Source organism: Anguilla rostrata, chromosome 1 (genome assembly GCF_018555375.3).
Source record: "Anguilla rostrata isolate EN2019 chromosome 1, ASM1855537v3, whole genome shotgun sequence".
In the NCBI taxonomy this organism is placed as follows: domain Eukaryota; kingdom Metazoa; phylum Chordata; class Actinopteri; order Anguilliformes; family Anguillidae; genus Anguilla; species Anguilla rostrata.
This window is the reverse complement of record NC_057933.1, coordinates 79829498-79849244: the sequence shown is the minus strand read 5'-3', so window position 1 is coordinate 79849244 and position 19747 is coordinate 79829498. Positions and strand designations below refer to the sequence as shown.

General features: G+C 47.3%; 1 protein-coding gene across 2 annotated transcripts in view; it reads left to right on the top strand.

The window, feature by feature from the left end:
- Nucleotides 1–19747, top strand: part of ldah (lipid droplet associated hydrolase) — a 92780-nt gene that overhangs the window by 37258 nt on the left and 35775 nt on the right. For both annotated transcript variants that reach the window (XM_064303440.1, XM_064303431.1), the window contains one exon: nt 18439–18608. In XM_064303440.1, coding sequence (XP_064159510.1) covers nt 18439–18608 — 170 coding nt within the window. The remainder of the gene's footprint in view (nt 1–18438; nt 18609–19747) is intronic.

Sequence of the window (19747 nt, the reverse complement as noted above, 5' to 3'; positions counted from 1 at the left end):
TCTGAAAGAGTTTTCGGGGCCACCGTTTCCAAAAGCCCCCCCCCCCCCCCCCTTTGATATGGCTAAATGACCCTATTAATGTCCAGACTGCGAAATATTCGCTCAGGAAAAAACTCGCTGAGGTCTCGGTGCCAGAGCAGACGGAAGCTAACGAGAAGCGGCGCTCACGCGTCTCAGGTTCCATTTTGGTCCCGCTGTTCGGGCCGGACCCGCTCCGGTCGCCGCCATTTTCAGCCTCTGTGGAGGCGGGTCGATCGAAACGAGCGTATCTTACGAAAAATAAACATGCCTCCAAAAAAAATAGAAAAGAAAATGGCTGATAATGCCTTCTAATGCTAAATTACAACTTCCCTGTTGGCATCGTACTGGTCGGGCGCCTGGTTTTTTTTGCGCTGTGCTGGTATGTACGTGTGATCCACGATGCCCTCCTAATCCCTCACCCCCCCACCGTGGGAGACTCGTCCGAACGGCACTGCACCACTACCGTCGCCTGAACTTTGAACCCAACCGGCCTCCGTCTCTTTTAGATTTCGTTATAAAAGCCTAGCACTTTTTTTTTAACGGCCAGGCTTGGTCTGGCCGTCTGAACACATCGCCAGTGTTTTTAAAAGCACCCCCCCCCCCCCCCCCTCCACAAAGCTCCCTAAAATACTCAACAAGAGGCCCCCCCCAGCATCTCAGCCACACGTTCCCAGCCCGCCCCAGCCCGTCCCCAGCCCGTCCCCCAGCCAGAGTTTACGTTTTACGGAACGATGTGCCAGGTTCCTTCGAGGCCTCTGACTCCACGTCTTCGTTCACCTCCGGTTCAAAAACCCGTTTTTTAAAAACTTGCCGCTAACCGTATGCACAGCAATTACCCGTCTCGCAGTTTTTTTTTCTTACTTTTTTTTTGTTGCCGTCTTTATTCTGTTTTATTTCGTCCAGTGAATTTTTATTGTGTAATTCGCTTTTTTAAAAATTTCTTGCGCCCTGAAAGAAAAAAATGGCCCTCTACGAAAGCTAATTTTTTTATTTTTATTTTTATTATCGTTACTGCTGGAGTCAGTTTAGCCGTTTTTACGCGAACGGAGTGCCGGACTTCCGCGGGGCGACGGCTAGCTCTCAGCGCCGCGCGAACGCGACGCACAAACAGAGCCATTGTTTCGGGGGGTTGATTTACGGCAGGGGCGCTGTCGACGCGACCCCTCGCGCTCGGGCCAAAAAAAAATCATCCCTCGCTTCCTCCCGGGAGCGTTCGCCGTTCGCCGCGCCGCTCCTCTCCGCAGCGGGAGTAATGAAATGGCGTGTTGCAATCGGCAAGTGAGATTTAAAAAAGAAAAAAAAAAAATAATAATAATAAAACCGGTAAACTGCTTGCATTTATTGCACTTTAGTGAGAAAAAAAACTGGTGCTGTTTTACTGCACGCTCCAGTCTTGTGCTCCCTTTGCCAAATGAGGTCCCCTTTTAGCAGGGGGAATATGTGTTTTCCATATGTTATGCCTTATTACCCCATTAATCACAATTTGCACTAGTCCCCCCCCCACCGCTCTGTGCATGTATATTCGTACAACCTTCCATCCCCGTGATGTTTGTGCAATGCCTCCGCGCCGAAATCAGCTTGTACTGTAAAAATCACCGAATATCACTTTCGGGTCTAATGTGAATTTCGCTTCACACGTCCCCGTCTGTTGCGCAAGTTAGCGGACGGGATTTACAGCTGTGAACCCACTGGGGTGAAAACTGCCACCGGCGTGCACATCAACCTAGAGTCACAAATTCTGCCCTCTTCCGGTCGGGGTAGGTGTTTGTGTTTTGTCTTACACTGCTAGCTCCAGTGTAGTAAACGCATCTTAGTTATTCCACACATAAGGGGGAGAAAAAGGTACACATTTTTGACAGATACAGCAATCGCAGACCACCCCCTGCGGGATCCGGGCGTATCTCGATTTAGAATGGTTTGTTTATCACTTTAAAAAAGAAAGATCGTTCTGCTTAAACTGTAGAGAAGTGTGGATTGCAACACGGACGCTGGCGGTGGGTCATCAGATTTTTTGCCGCTTTCTCCCCCGACCGGTCGGAAGCGGTGGAGGAGAGACGCTGTAGTAGTCGCAGCCGGGTACAAACGAAAGAACGCAGACCGGGGGTGCCCGATCTTACCCGCCCGGGGCCGGTGTGTGGGTGCAGGTTTTTGTTGTTAGCCCAGCACTACCACACCTGTTCGACTAATTAACTGATCACGGTCTTCAGTCAGGACCTTGATACTAAGTAGAGCCAGGTGTCTTAGTGCTGGCCTAAAAACAACAACCTGCACCCCCACCCCGGCCCTTTACGGGTAATACCGGTCGTACCTGATGAGGGCGAATCGGCCCGACGAACGAGCGCTTGGATTTGGGTCGTGTCCGAAATGTACAAACCTGCGCGCGTTCCTTTTTTTTTATTTTACGCTCGTAAATCTCCTTTTACCTCGTCTTTAACGGAGTTATGTTCTTTTTATAGGCTCGCGTGTTTGAAAGAGAACCTTCACTGACCCCGCAGGTTACGCACGCACATAAACACCCCGGCTCTTTTTCTATCCTTTCTTTTTTCTTTTTTTTTTCCCCTTGTCTCAGTCGCTCCGGTCTTCTCTCTGGGAATTCCGAAGCCCTGCGGTTTTTTTTTTTGGAAACAGCGCGGGGGCACGGGAGCAGTCAGCGCTGGTTTTTGACGAACCGCTTCGCCGATCGAAAGCGAACGCGCGAGCGCCGCGGATCCGGGAGCGCCCGCCGCGAGCGTGCGGTTAGCCCTGCGCTCGTCTGGCCGCTAACGCTTTGCAGCACGCGTAACGCGCTTCCTGTTTCGGGCCACACACGGCAAAAGTTGTCTTTTCTTGTTTATTCTTCTTCTTTTTTTTTCAAAACCAGCCGGCCTCCCCCAACTTTTTTTTTCCTCTGTTAATCCCCGCCGATGTTGCCGTGGGAGACGGAGAAACCGCCGGGAAACACCGCGGCGTCCGCTCGTCCGTTCCTCCGGTTTCGTCGTCTGCGTCTCTTCTTCGAGCGCAGGCTTTTCGCTCTCGCGCGGGGGGGGCGCATTAACTGGACGGGACGGACTCCGTCCAATCGGCACGCGTTCTCCCCCCCCCGAAAGACAGAGACCGTACCCGGTTGTGAGGTGTTAAATGCGGGACGTTCCCACCCGAAGGAGGCCTGCGGTTTTTTAGGATGCAGTCATCGGCCTCCGCAGTCCTGTGTACGAAAGGAAATTATCTCTGAGAGGGCGAAGTGGATGGAGAGTTAACCTTCTTTTCGAATCACCGCATTGCGGCGTAGTACCTGAGAAACCGTACACTTTACATTACATTACATTACAGGCATTTAGCAGACGCTCTTATCCAGAGCAACTTACACAACTTTTTTACATAGCATTTTACATTGTATCCATTTATACAGCTGGATATACACTGAAGCAATGCAGGTTAAGTACCTTGCTCAAGGGTATAACGGCAGTGTCCTTACCCGGGAATCGAACCTGCGACCTTTCGGTTACAAGCCCAGTTCCTTACCCACTGTGCTACACTTCGTCTGTACAAGTGTAAAGCCATTCTCAGTTTTTACAGCACAGGCCTGTGTAAGTTTTTACACAGTCGTCTGAAAGATAAATCTCGACATTGGGCAGAATGAAGGAAGCAGGAAAAGGGGGGGTGTCTGTCAGGGAGGTTTTCTTTTGGGGGGGGGGGGGGTGTTTTTTTGGAGCAGGTGATGCATCCCGCGCTTGAAAGCGTTCAGGAGTCAGTCGCAGGAAGTTTGTTTAGGGTTAAGCGCGTTAAGGCTCAGGTCCCGGGGGGGGGGGGGCGCGGGTCGAAGGGTTTTTGAGGTGGGGGGGTCTAACAGAGCGTCGCTGCCTGGTTGCTCTTCCAGTGGGATTGGTTGGGTGGTCCTAATAGGGTCGTTATCAGGCTGAATAAAGGTAGGCTAATGCAGTTCAGGCCAGTGAACCAACACTGCCCTCTCTGTAAAGTTAAGTAAACACGGTCGCTGGAGGAACGGGGGGGGGGGGGTTGGGGTCGGCATGGTGCGATTGAATCCCAAATCCCTGGAGACTCGGAAACCAGAGAAGGCCACTGAACGAACATGGCTGAAAGAAAGCACAAACAAACTGTGGGATTTTCACAGGTGGTTCAGGAGATACTGTAAATCGTAATAAAAACTAAATCCTAAAGACCGGTAATATGAAGTTTGTCGTTGTATGGTATATAGTGTGTCCCTGGTGCCATAAAAAAAAAATCTTTTATTGCATGTTTTTGAGTTAAATACATGAATGGACAGCTCGCATCGTCACTTGTGTGCTGTCAGTGTTTCGAAGCTCTGTGATTAATCAGATTTATTCAAAGCAAAACAGAACTAAATTGTGTGTAATTATAAGTTTAATCTCATTTCCTGGAAAGCTGTATTTCTGGAAATACAGGGATTGTTTATGACACTGATGGTATTGGGGGGGAGGGGGGGGGCGATTTTGTTCTGCATGTCCTGTACTTGGTGGTTTGTACTGATTAAATGAAAAGGCTGTTCGAGTCTCATGTTCACATTTCTCATGCCTGGACTGAGTGTGACTAACTCCAGAGAGAAAGGTGAGAAGACAGACCTTGCTCAGTCCTGGGTTTTTTTTTTTTTTTAAATGTTACTCATTCTTGGAAATCGAAATTCTCCTATGTTCTGGGTCGGAGCTCGAAAATGAAATTACCATGTCTTCAAGAAGAGGAGTTATTTCTGATATCCGTGTGTCACAGTTACTGGAAGGCTTTGACTTCATTGTTTTGTGTGTGTGTGTGTGTGTGTGTGTGTGCATTTGTAAGTGCACGTGCTTGTGTATGTGTGTGTGTGTGCATGTGCTCGTATGTGCGCTTGCATATGTGCTTGTGTGTGTGTGTGTTTATATGTATGTGTCTGTGTGTGTGTGAGTGTGTGTGTGTGTGTGTGTTTTTGTATGTATGTCTGTGTGAATGTGAGTGTGTGTGTGTGTTTGTGTATGTATGTCCGTGTGAATGTGAGTGTGTGTGTGTGTGTGTATGTAAGTGTGCGTGTGTGTGTGTGTGTAGGTACGTGTGTGTATGTGAGTGTGTGTGTGTGTGTGTGTGTGTGTGTCTCTGCCTGTGTGTGTGTGTGTGTGTGGGTGTGTGCGTGTGTGTCTGTGGTTATGTGTGTGTGTGTGTGTATGTGAGTTTGTGTGTATGTGTGTGTGGTGTGTGTGTGTGTGTGTGTGTAGGTACGTGTGTGTATGTGTGTATGTGAGTGTGTGTGTGTGTGTGTGTGTGTGTGTGTATGTGATGTGTGTGTGTGTGTGTGTGTATGTGTGCGTGTGTGTGTATGTGAGTTTGTGTGTATGTGTGTGTGCGTGTGTGTGTGTGTGTGTGTGTGTGTGTGTGTGAGGTACGTGTGTGTATGTGAGTGTTTGTGTGCGTGTGTGTGTGTGTGTGCACGTGTGTGTGTATGTGAGTGTTTGTGTGCGTGTGTGTGTGTGTATGTGTAGGTACGTGTGTGTATGTGAGTGTTTGTGTGTGTGTGTGTGTGTGTTGACTAAGACCTGGCAGGAAATCATATGCTTTTGTAATGAAGGGGTGCTAACGTTGGTGAAGGCTGGTGGATGGGGGCGGATGGGGTTGTGCAACACTGTGGTATTATATCGTACAGTGTGCTGAATCCATCACCTTTAATGATGCAGAGATATGGATACTGCCAAACGAGACCACTGGCTGGAGCCAACATGGCCGCCGTAGACCTTTTCCAGCCTGCTGAGGCTCCTGCAGCTTGTAGTGAGGAAACTGCCGCGGAGTAGATCGGTTGTGGCTGCAGTTTTACTGTTTCCTCCGCTTTTCTGTATGCCTGGGGTCAGTGTCCCTGACACTGTTACACGTATGTACACTTTGGCTTGGACTGTGTTACCCACCTAAGGTTGTGTGCAGTGGGAAAACTGTGGTTTGTTCCAGGCGCTTGTGCGCATACATGCATGTGTGTGTGTGTGTGTTGGGTGTGTGTGTGTGTCGGCTAAATACTTGGATTTCAAGACTTCCTAAGTTTTGCCATGGAAGTCTGGTTGGGTGTTGGTGGTGCATCATGGGATACTGTGTTGGCTGTACTGGGAATCTCCTCTCTTCTCTCCTGTCACTTTTTCCAATATTGTTCATGTTTTCTGGAGTACTGGAAGGTTGTGAGGGGTGCAGTGATGGAGTGGGGATTAACTGTGCTTGATGCAGGATTTGGGGGGGGGGGGGGGTTCACAGCTGATCCCCCTCCCCCACACCCTCTAATGAAGTCCAGCTGTGTGCCCATAGAGGCAGTGCCCTTTAAAAAGAGAGAGAGTGAGAGAGAGGTCAGGAGAAGAAGCATCGTTCCGTTATCTCTTCTGCTCTCCCCACAGACCCCAACCCCAACACCCCCTTATCCCCCCACCCCCCCACCCCCCCCCCCCACCCCCCCGTCCCCAGCTGTGCTGCGTTTAACTGAATGGATTATGTGTGGGATGTGAAACACTTGAGTTTGAACACCTTGCCCCCCCCGCCCCCCCCCCTCCCCAAATCGCCCCACCGCCTCTCCCCAGGTTTGGTACCTCCCCGAGCCAGCACTGGTATGCCTCTCCCACTGTGGCCCGTGTTAGGCCTGCTGCCTCCCTTATCTCCACATCTGGCTCCAGGCTGCGGGGCTGCGGCCGGGGGCGGGCGGGGGGGGCGGGGGCAGGGGGGAAGGTCAGATCCACGTTGGGGTACGCCTGCGACGTGCACCTTGTTTTTGGGATGTCACACCTCATGTACCTTCCTACAGTTATTAGAGAAAACTCTTGAGTGTATATAGTTCATTTATTCATATGTTCATTATGTTATTACCTCTGTCTGTCTGTATGTCTATATATGATGCTCTATCTATTTATCTATCTTTGTGTCTGTCTGTCTGTTTCCATTTTTAGTTTCCCAGTTTTATTAGCACGCAAATGGCCTTTCAGTTGAAGCATCATGCATCTCTGTGACAAAGCCGGCTGTCACTTTTCTTAGTAAGGAGATAAAAAATTTTAAAAATTAAAAAAAAAAAAAAAAAAAAAAACATTGATTGTAATTTTTAATTCCATCAGTCTTGTAAATTTTTTAAACCTACCGCTTCACACAAGACTGAGCTCAACTCTGCTTCTTAACTAAAATAGCTTCACAACCTTCTTTTAATACATCTCTATTTCATTTCTCAGCATGTGTGCAACTACCCTTAGTCAGGTATTAGCCGACTAACCCAAGATGCGGATTTTAGTGTTTTAGCCGCTCTTCTTTGCTAACGTGCTAACCCTGTGACCAGCTCATACAGTACACCCGAGGACAGTTTGGCAGCCATTTTGGCTCCTCACTGCCCAGTCCTGGAAACAGCCGAGGAAAAGTGTCGGGGGTGGGGGGGGCACATTGTTTTTATTTTCCTGCCATTTTCTGGGGACACAAGGCTGTTATTGCTACCCCATCAAAATAGTATGGTTGCCTCAGGAATTAAAGGTAAAATCCTGTGGAAATCCATTATTAATGTCTGGCTTGTCCAAAGCTGAACTAATAAGATTATGGAAAATGGTTACATCACCAAAAACTTCTGGGTGAGGGGGGCATGGGGGACTGTGTGTGTGTGGTGGGGGGGGGGGGCTGTGGATTTGCAGGTTTCCCCTCCTTGTACTTAAAATGTAGTGCACAACTCAACTTTCATAAGGTCCTTGAGGGTTGCCAGAATAGGGGAAAAAAGGAGAGTTAAAACTGTTATATATGTCATACACAATAAGAGAGCTGTGTGCCATATTTCATGGCACTTCATTTAAAAACCCTCCAAATGCGGGGAATTCTGAGTAACCCTGGAAAAAAGAAAAAGGCGTTGGCAAAGTAAACAGTTAATGCCTCGTGATGCAATCATAGCCAGGCGAGGATTTTATTGGACGTCTTGCCTAAAACCTCTCAAGAACACACATTTGCTTTTCAACTTTAGGTCATATAATGCCTTTTTCAACAGCGAGCGGGAGTGGCGATAACATCTGGCACACCATGCGCCACGCAGGTCTGATGTATTTAATACTCCGCAAATATTTTGCTTGAAACAGGGAGTGAATCGCGTGAATCACATTAGAGTGTGTTTGGTCTGGAAACCCTGGATTCACACAGAGAACCGGTACCTCTGTGTTTGAGTGTTAGCTGAGTAAACACATTACATTTATGATGCAATCATTATTGAATGACTTCAAACCACCCTCTGAGGTTTTTTTAAAATTTATTTTTGCCCTGGTATCTTTGGTGAAAAACTTTTAGTCCCTCCTGCAAATTTGACTGTACTGATTAAGTTTGTTCATTGCATTGAGTTGTTTTTTTTTTTATACATAGTTTAGCAGCAGCGTGTCAGTGTGTGTGCATCTTGACATTTATCCCCTCAAGAGGCTGACCTTTAAATCACTGGCCCCTTCAGCGTGGTAGTGTGGAGTCATCGTGGTGTCAGTTGGTCTGCAGATCAGAGTGTGGTAAGAGCATGTAATGGTCTTATGTACTGAGTATCATGTCTGGAGGTAGAAAGAGTTTAAAGATTCCTCTTTGCAGGAAGGGTTTACATGCACATGAACGCACGCATGCTTGCATACATGCACGCTCACACGCATGCACGCTTGCATACATGCACGCTTACACACAGCCACGCTTGCATACATGCACGCTCACACGCACGCACGCTTGCATACATGCACGCTCACACGATCACACGCTTGCATACATGCACGCTCACACACAGCCACGCTTGCATACATGCACGCTCCCACGCACGCACGCTTGCATACATGCACGCTCACACACACGCACGCTTGCATACATGCACGCTCACACACAGCCACGCTTGCATACATGCACGCTCCCACGCACACACGCTTGCATACATGCACGCTCACACGCACACACGCTTGCACACATGCACGCTCGCACGCACGCATGCACGCTTACACACATGCACTCATGCCTATACTCTCCCACGCCCACACACAAACGCACACTCCCACACACACTCACACACACACACACACAAGCTAATTTTCCAGGGCTCAGACTTGGGCTGTTCCACTCTTGGCTTTAACGGCTGGATGTCTCATCGTCTGGTTTCAGGGTGTTGGTGGAAGACAGTGGGAAAATAGGCAGCACAAGGGCCATTTAACAAGTGTTAGCCTTCCTACTGACCTGGAGCAATGCAAACATGGCAGAGAGGCAGTCCTTCTCCAAACAAAAAAATGGAAGAAAAAAACATTCTCCTCTGTGTCATAAATAATAAATAAGAGACCCTTCTTATTTGGAACCGGTCTTGAGTTCCGTAGCTCTTCGATATGGACCGTGGGATTTCGCCCGTGCGGCCTGCTGTTGAATTGTAACGCCCTGCAACGGATAGCCTTGTTGTTTTCGCAATTAATAATTATAATGGTGTTTGTTCGGGACCTATATTTCAACATTGCATCTCTCTGTTTAGCTTGGATGTGCCGTCTGGCAAACGGCACTTGTCGCAATGTCAGCTTTCCTTCGTGGTTTTCGCCCCGTAGTATCAGTAGGCAGCTTGGGTTTCCTTCAGCGCTCCTGCGCGTGACCCCCCCCCGCGCGCGGATTACAGCGAGGCTCGCCGGGGCGAAGGAGAGCAGGTCGCCGCGTTAAGTGGGCAACTTTCAAAAAAAAAAAAAAAAAAAGAAAACATCTCTCGTGTCAAGCTCGGGTTTTTTTTAAGTGCGTCGCTCCAGATCGGGGAGAAAAGAAAGAACAGCGTGGCAAGTGGGGATTTGTGATGGTTCGAAAGCCGTAAAAAAAAGAAACAAAACCATAGTCATGTCAAATCCCCCCCCCCCCCCCCTAAGAAAAAAGTAAAAAAAGAAAAAAAACCTGTGTGCGCTGCCAACTGATAAATCGCGTCTAATACCCATGCAGTGCTGTTTTTTTCCCTCTCTCTCTGCCCCTGAAATACAGCGTGACATTTTCTCTTGGCAAGGCTCCTAGTTTTTTGTAACCTGAGTCCATGTACTCAAAGAAAGAAGCTAATTAACCATGTTTAAAAAGAATCTTAAGGACTATCCCCCGGAGTACTGGAAGGTTTAGCATCGGGTCAGGGATCGTAAATCTCGGGAACCGGCTTTTCGGAAGTGTGCCCTGGCGTTCCCGAGGCCTTGCCTTGCCTGCCTGCTCCATATTTCACGCCGTTGTTATTATTCCTTCTGATGGGACCGAAGCGGCATTCCCTAAGATTCCCCGGTATTCCCTAAGACTTTCCGACGTTCCTTAAGATTCCCCGGTGTTCCCTAAGATTCACCAGCATTCCCCGGTGTTCCCTAAGATTCCCCAGCATTCCCTAAGATTCCCCGGCGTTCCCTAAGATTTCCTGGCATTCCCTAAGATTCCCCGGCGTTCCCTAAGATTCCCCAGCGTTCCCTAAAATTCCCCGGTGTTCCCTAAGATTCCCGGGATCTGGAACCAGGCATGGAGAAACGGCGTGACAAGCTCAGCCGCTCAAACCGCTAAAGGGGGCGACGGCAAATGAAAGAAGCGGATAAAATGACCAAGTAAAAAGGATCCCTCTCTGGTCTTTGTCTCCGCACGATTTGTCCCAGCTGACGGGGGTAAGAAAAGACCAGCTTTTAAAGTTTCTTGTTTTTCTTTCTCCCTTTTCTTTTCTTTTTGCGAGTCCCGCTGTGGGGCCAAATAACCAGAGCTCCCCGTTCCTTCAGCTTTTAACCAGTTCCTTTTGTCTTTGTGGTCACGGTGAGTTAAGATGGAGAATTTGCACTTGCAATTAGAGCCAACAGCAGGTTTGCAAAAGGCTGCACCAGTTGCTTCTTATTAACACTCACATTTTTCTGCCATTTATTCACGCCTTTTATGTTTTGTTTTTTTTTGTTGTACTGGATAGTTTCTGAATACAGTTATTTGTGTCCAGAATCAAACAATTCCAAAACATCATTTAATGAAGTTATGGTACCAATACACCTGACACATTTTTTGGGGGGGGATTTGGAATTTTTGGGGGTTTTGCGGTATCCACAGTGGAAAGAACTCGTATCGTGTGTCATTTGACACGAACCAAAAAGCTAACCAGAAGCTTTCGGAAAGAATATGCCTTCCCAGTCATTTTGGAATGGGAATTTACAGTATATGATTCAAATGTTGGAATTTATTTTGGAATCATTATTTTTTTTTAAATATATTTTCTGGAGAACCATTGCATTAAGGTTTGGACTTCTTCCTCCTAGTCCTTCTACTCCAGGGCTGCCCGAACCCTGTTCCTTGAGATCTACCGTCCTGTAGGTTTTCACTCCAACCCTAACAAAGCACACCTCATTCAAAATCTAGAGATCTCGCTAAGCTGCTAATTAGTGAAAATCAAGTGTAACAAATTGAGGTCTAAAATGAAAACCTACAGGAGAGTAGATCTCCAGCAACAGAGTTGGGAACCACTGGTGTATAGTTTGCATGGTTAAACCTGAAACCAAAAACCCCAATCAGAGGCTAATTGTGTAGTCTCATATCATTGAAACAGGACCGCACTAGTGATGTACTGGAGGTCTGGAGGGTATAACTAATCACCTAATTGTAATTAGGTGTGTGATTGGGTGTTTCCCAGCCATACCAATATCTTTGAGTGGATAATAGAGACCTATAAAATGTGATCAGCTTATCATTAGCATGTCATTTTTGTGATAATGAGAGTGCATGAGAATCGGTAACGTAATTTGGATTGTCCATCAGTCACATTATGAATAATCGGCATTCATTTTGAATAGTCAACATTGCACTTCTAACTCTCAGTCTATTCTCAGGTCTTTTTGTCACAGTTGGGCCCTGAAAGACCATTGGTCCAGAGTTAAATAGGTTTTGCGTCACTCAACCACCCGTATCTAATGTAGTGGTGGTCAAGCAGAGCAAGGCTCACGCTGTAGGGGTCGAAGGTCAAACGTATGGGTACGCGCAGTTCATTACATCCGAGCAGACGGCATAGTGGCCCCTTGAAGTTTAAATCTTGGAAATGAGACGCCATATTGATATACAAACAGGAACACAACATGATCGGATCAATTAAAAAAAATAGCAAATCTTGCTGTCTGAGATGTCGTGTGAGTGTATCCGTGGTATACATCAGGCTGATGGAGACAACGGTGCCTCAAAATGGCCTCTCATTCCGGGACAGACCCCTTGTGTTTGAGGAGGTGTTGTGGGGCCCTGGGGAAGGCTAACTCTGTGCTGAGAGGGGGACAGCAGGAGCAGAATTGTCAACAAAAAGAAATGCTACATCCACAACAGTTTTTGTGATGTAATTCATTTTTTATAACAGCTGAGTGGAGTAAGCTTGCCAAGTGGATAATTGGTAAAAATTTGAGCGTACCACCAAAAGCAAAGAAGCAAAAAAAACAAAAAAAAACAACACATAGCCCTGTGAGATTTCAATTTCTTTTTGAATACCATAGGGCAGGGATACTCCAATCTGGCCCTCAAGATCAGTAGTACTGCTGGTTTACCTTCTGCCTGACGGTCCATAGTCCAGTAATGTCACTGACTGGCCAGAGGTTACCCTCCACTAGTCCCTGTTTAGAGGGGAGGAGTGTAAACCAGCAGCACTATTGGTCCCTGAGGGCCGAACGTGGGGTGAAGGAAGACCGATGCGACGGTGGCCTGGAGCACCGGAGCTCATAGCCTTTTGTGTTACGGGTGCTCAGGACCGGTGTTCGGGCGTCAGACCTTAGTGTCTTTAGTATCCTGATGCTCATTCAGAGTCGTCCTGCCTGCACAGTCAGGCCCGGGACTATTTTATGACCCCGCGGTCAGGACAGGGGGCGGAGCATAGCGCACGCGTTTCATATCCATGCACGGACGACTTACGGCGGCCATCTTGTGGCCGCTTGGACCCCTGCTGTTGGAGTTCATTTACACAGGTATTTTAATATAAAGGGAAGTGAATTATGGCTCTGAACGCAGCGTTGAGCGATACCTGTTGGGGCGAGGGACCGGAAAACTCGAAGCAGGTTTGGAACCTTAGCGTTGTCCGATGGCTAACTTTACCTGGGGATTGTTTCAATAAACCTGAAATTTAAGCCCTTTTGCAAAAAAAAAATAAAATAATAAAATGAAATAAATGAATGAAGAAATGAGATCAAGATGTTTGAATAAGTCACACACGTGGACTGCCTCGTAGCTCGAAGTGACCTTTAAAGATTTTTCCAAATGAAGGATTTGGTCTTCTCTCTTTAAATGCCAATACAAACAACATTGAAAGACGTGACCTCTTTTGATCATTGTTCCTCCCTGAGATTTGCTCACTCTTGTGTCCGGTACATTTATTGCAATCTGTTTCGACTGCCATTGTTTTGGCCTCATTCACAAAACACTGCTATTGCAGACAAGTTAAAGTTCCAGGTTTCCATGGTAATTCAGGACGTCAGCCATTGGTCAGCGCCGATCACATGGCCTGGGAGCTTCACGAACGACAGCGCATTCCGTTACAAACAGAAGAAGAGAGTTAAAACAGCAGGGAGCGTGTATGGATTCAGTTTACAGACACTCAGTGAGTTTAGAGCGAAGACGCAAAACTCCCAGCGTTGGAAATAGGGAGCACTCACTTTCCGTTTGAAGCTCCATCCAAGTGTTTAATTAATGAAAAAATGTTTTTGTAGAAGAAGTTGCTCTGCCGCGCCAAATTACAGGATCTCTTACAATTTGCTGTTTTGATACGTGATCAAACCCACACAGCCAAATGTTCCGTGTAAAACGGACTCTTAACAGAATGCATATTTTCTCTGCTGGATTCGTATAAACACTCAGAGTTGATTTCACACCAGGGATCCTGCTGTGCACATTATCTCCCCATTACAGGCGCTTAGCCTGTTAGCTGCTCTGGATAAGAGTGTCTGCTCAATGCCTGGATCGAGCGTCTGGTTAGGAGGGGCTTGGGGCCAGCAACCCTTAAACTGTTACTCAGGGAGATTGAGTGTTGCCCAGGAGACGCTTTGAGTGAGTGACGGACGTCTGGACGAGGGCCGGGGTCTGGATTCGGCTCCTCTTAAAACTTTTGAGGGGGGTGAGGTCACAAATGTGCGATCAGAATGCTCTTAACTGAACATTCTAATGCTGATGTCACAATCCCTACTGGTAACCGAAAGCAATGGAGTTCTAGATTAGAATGTTCTTAACTTAACATTCTAATGCTGATGTCACAATCCCTACTGGTAGCCGAAAGCAATGGAGCTCTAGATTGGAATGTTCTTTACTGGGCATTCTAATGCTGATGTAACAGTCCCTGCTGGTAACTGAAAGCAATGGGGTTCTAGAACACTTCCTTAGAATTTTGGGGAAAAGGAAAAAAAAAAAACATTTAAAAAAACATTACCCTTCAAAGGGTTAGATACTGAGAGCTGTGAGCCGAGAGGAGGGGAGGAGGATTCGGGTCTGGGTCCAGGAGGGCGGCCTGTGGGCGGGGCCGGTGTCGGGCCGGACCTGCAGCGGTCAGCGCGGGAGGGCCTGGCTTATGTCAGGGCCCTGCTTCACGCTGATGAATGAGCTCCTATTGCATACCGGACCGGAGAACCAGAGGAGGCAGCTGGCAGTGGGGTTACCCATAAAAACAGCGCGATGACAGATTTACTCAAATACTCGCCGGGCATGGTTCTCTTCTTTCGCTGGGCTTTCGCGAACAGTGCATTACCGGCTGGAGAACGCCAAGCACAGTCCCCCCACCCCCCACCCTTCCACCCCACAACCCCCCCAACCCCGCCATTAACCGTCACGTCGGGGCCCTTTGTCTCCGGTAACTTCCACGGACGACCACATGTCATCGGCGGCTGCCACATCCCATTCTCTGGTTAACCAATCATTCCAGAGGCCCCTTATTCTCCGGTACATTCTACCAGGTCATGACCGCCATCGTCTATAGGCTATTACTTCAGGGCGTCTCTGGTTAACCGCCGGGCCAGACCCCACCCCCCACCCCCCCTTTTTATCTGGTTAACTGCCGCATTTGGGCCCCTTCTTTTTTTTTTTTGGTGAACCACATGGTGTGAGCCTGGTGTCTCCCTGTTTAATGTCTCTCTGCTGGTTTTGCGGGGGCGTGCTAGGTTCCAGGGCTGACCGTAAGGTCTCTGGGTAACTACGGCATCCCGTTTCCTCCTGCAAACGCGGCGTCAGGTCCCCCGGTGTCCTTTTTACCGCTAACTGCGGGCCGCATGAGTAACATGATGATTATTACGGAACCGGGCTTTACAACTCGGTGGGTTGTGGGTTCGATTCCCAGGTGGAGCGTTGCGGTTGTGCCCTTGAGCACGGCTCTTGACTTGAATTGCTCTGGTAAATATCCAGCTTCATAAATGGATTATATTTAATGAATCTAAGCCTTGTAAGTAACTCTGGATAAGAACATATGCTAAATGCTTAAATGTAAATGGCTTTGAATCCCATGTTTCCAGAAAATTCCACCTCGGAATTTTTGGGGTCACTGGGAAAATATCACCCCAGACTTTGGACTCACCACCAGAGGTGAAACATCCAGGTTCAGAAAGTAAAAACCCTCCCCATTATTTTGCTCCAATCACCTGGATTTGCTGCTTGGCACAATTCTTCAGCCAGGAGGTGGGGGAAACACATCACAGGACTTTCTGAAGCCTGGACCTTCCAGCTTGTTTGGTCACCGACTTCGGTGTTTGGGTCGATTGCTCAGTCAGGACTGCGCAGTTGAAGCTGTGCTTCTGTCTCCATCTCCATAGCATCCTCAGTGGCCTGAATTGCAGCCTTTTCTCCGAGTTAGAGAGACAGGTGTTGAGCAGGAAGGACTTGTTGCTGTTTTCTCAAACGCATGCTTAGCGGGCTCAGATTAATTCATGACAGCGATGATGACCTGTGTTTGTTTTATTCATCGTATTTACGCTGACAGCTGCATTACTGGGCACGCTGGGATATTTTAGGAGATGAGCACAAATCGACCCATTCGAGGCTTTTACCGGGCTGCCGTAAATGTTTTGTTTGCCGAACGCACGTGGGCCCCCCCCCCCCACCCCCTGTCACGCAAGTGGAAATCTCGGGCCGGCGAACAGAACCGAACGTGTTTGCACAGATGGCCACCCTCTCCGCCGTAACCCGGGAGACGGAAGGTTCGAGCCGCTCCGTTTCGCCCGCTGCGTCACATGGCCGGCAGAAGGGCGGGGCGGGTTGAAGGTGGAGGTGATGCGATGCTGTAGAAATGCCTCGGGGGGGGGGGGGTAAGCAAACTGTTCCCGAGGATGCAGGTTTATGACCCGCTTTATAGCTGGACAAGAGAAGGCGTCCAGAAACCTAATTAGCTTCTGCGCTTCATTTGCAATGAGCTTGCTCAGGGTCAGTCATGTGTATCCGGTAACCATGGTAATAGCTTTTATTGGTCAGTTACTACATAACAAAATGTCATGCCAATTTAGTGTCATTTTTTTATTATTATTTTATTTAACACGGCAGAAATTCTAGAAGTGTCTCGACGGCAGTAGTTTCTGCCTTGATGCTGGACGACCTGAAGTGTTGTAATGTTTGGTAAATGATTTTCAAGTTTGAAATACATTAAACATTTGCGGGAGAAGTGAATTGATGCGTTTTAAAAATAGGAATCATCAAACTCAGAGCAAGTTGTCATTTACTCATGTCGCTGTACACCATAGATCTGGCATTTAACCTTGACATCTTGGTGACACTACTGCTGATGTTTTGGCAGAAGATCTTGTGGTATAGTTCACCCCTCAGCTAACGGTAGTACAGCTATGAATCTGTGCTCCAAATGTTTTGGCACCCATGTCAAAGCATATGTTTAAATGAATCTCTAAGTCAACAGAAATTATTATTATTATTATTATATTATTATTATTATTATTATTATTATTATTATTATTAATAATGTGTGTTGTTATATGTGTTCATCTCATTATCACCCAAAAATATAATTGTCATAAATAATAAATAGTATTTAATAAATATCATTTAATAATATATATTGTTCAGTTGTACAATAAAGGGTGGCAATAAATAAAGTACAAAAAATAATAAACTGAAGTGACCATAGCACCCTGGCAGTGAGTACTTCCTTAGTAACTCCTCTTTACTCATTTTTAACTTCCGAATATTTCTCACTACTCTTGCTCATGGACGTGTTTCCCGCTCTTTCCTTCAGGACTCTTGTAGCTCAGGAATATTAGGTGTCCTTGCATGCACTGTGTGTGTGTTTAAGATTTCCCCCGCAGATTTTCAATAATATTCAAGTCTGGGGACTCTGATGGCCATTCTAAAACTTTCAGCTTCCTTTCCTGTTAGTACTTCATGCTTGATTTTGAGGTATGCTTTGGGATCATTAGCTTACTGAAAGATCAGTTTGCGGCCAAGTTTGAGCTTGCTGAGGGAATACCACGTATTTGGGCTACATTTGTTGGTTCTTGCTGGAGTTCATAATACCGTTGACCTTAACAAGGACCAGCCTCAGCACCCATAGATGCAAAACAGCAATCCCCATCGTCATATTTCACTGTAGGCATGACACCCTTTTCCATGTAAGCATCGCTCTTCCGATGCCAAACCCACCACTGGTGTTGCCAGGCCAAAAAGCTCAGTTTTGATCTCGGATGACCGTACCACCTGGATCCAATCAACGTTCAGCCCTGGAAATTCAATGGGAACCGGGTGTTTACGGTCAGATGAGACCAAACTTCAGCGGTGGGTTTGGCATTAGCAAACGGACACACTCATGTTGAAAAGGACGTCATACCTACGGTGAAATTTTGCAGTTAACAAGGTTTGTTTTGCTTGTGTGGGTCCTGGGGCCTCTTATTAAGGTCAATGAAAGTCCAGCAAGTACCAAGACATTTTGTCGGAAACCCGGTGTGTTCCCCTCCTCTCCAAGGAAGCTCAAAGTTGGCTGCAAATGAATCTTTCGGAAAGCCAACGATCCCAAGTATACCGCAAAATCAACCATGAAGCACTGACAGGAAAGAAATAAGAAGGTTTTGGAATCGCTGTCATAGTCCCCTGACTTGAATATTATTGAAAATCTGCGGGGAAGTCTCAAATATGCATGGTGCATGCAAGGACATGGGGAAAAAAATTCCAAAAAGCAAGAATAGATTTAGCTGGCTATGGGAAAATTTTGGAAGGGGCTATAGATCTTCTAAAGGAAGTGTTACTAAGTACTAACTGACAGGGTGCCCAAACTTTTGCACGTTCATTTGTACGTTTTTTATTTTATTTTGAATATGTAATTAGTGCAAATAAATAGCAGTCATCATGCATTAAATTTGCAAGAAGGTGTTTTTGTACCATGTACAGGTCAGGTCAGCTTCTCTTCACTTGGAGATTCACTGTAACGTGCTGTTAGACCAGGGGTGCGCAGGCTTTTGCATATACATGTATGCCCGTCTCTCCCCTACTGATTGGGTGGCACTCTTCTTCTGTGGTTTCCTGTTCTCGCAGGTTCCCCCGGGATGCAGATCGAGGACGTGTTTGGGCTGAACGGGCAGGTGGAACACAAGCTGGCCTTCCTGAGGGAGCACGTGCCCCGAGAGGCCAAGCTGGTGCTGATTGGTCACTCCATCGGCTGTTACATCATAATAGAGATGATGAAACGAGATCCGGAGCTACAGGTGAGGAGACTCAGCCGCTGTTGCTAGGAGACCTCTCTTCAGGGCACTGATCACCTGGGGAAAACTTATACGTGCACATGCACACACAAGCGTACAGACATGTACACACGTAGACGCACACGTGCACACACACAGACGCAGTAGCATGTCCTGTATATAGTTGTGTACATGCATACTCACTGTAACAGTCAAAGCTACAGAAACTTTACATGCATACACAATAACATGCACATGCATACAGACATGCACACCTCACAGTGAACATACACACATGCACACACACACACACACACACACACCCTCTCGCAAGTTCACACTCACACACACACACTCAACACCCGGGGGTCATTCTGAACCCTAACCGACAGTGACGCCGGCCTGCGGTTCCTCCGTAACCAAGGCGACCTGCTTTACCCCCGCTCGCTCGGTTCGGTTTCTCCCAGACTCCCGCGTGTGTGCGTAGCGCCGCCCTCTTGGCCGTTTGTTATTTCAGGAGAACCGGAGCCCTGAACCGCCCCCGGTAATTATTTACCCCGCTCCAGCCCTTACTGCGTCCGCTTTTTCGTTATTTATTTTGCTGGTGGTTGCCGTGGAAACCGCCTTTTCGGACGCGACGGTCGTTTCGGCGGGCTGAGAAAACACGACGCCGTGCTAAAGGCTAACGTGCTAAACGGGAGAGGGTGGCCTTCCGCTCGCTTCCCCCCCAACGGCTCTTTCTCGTTTTTCATTTTTATTCTTCATCTCTCGTTTCAGGGAGGATGGGTGCTCCTGCTGAAACATCACAGGTCATCGCTTCTCTCCTCGTTTTCACAGTCATACTAACAGTGATATCAGCAACGTAAAAAAACAGCAGTAGAAATAATAATAAAGAAAAAATCTACAATAATGATAATAATAATAATAATAATAATAATAATAATAATCATCAGCCCACAGATGGTTTTACATCTTGTTTTTAGACCACATTGCCAGCGCTTTGTAAACTGAACGTGCACTCGAGTTATCAGTGTTGGAAGGACTGTTTTTCCTGATCAGTTGGCACTGATGTGGGCAAGGCCTGTTGATCGCTCCTGCACATAGTGGCGCACTGATTTAAACTGTCCTGTGCCTGCAAGGTTGGATCAGTTCATCCACATTCT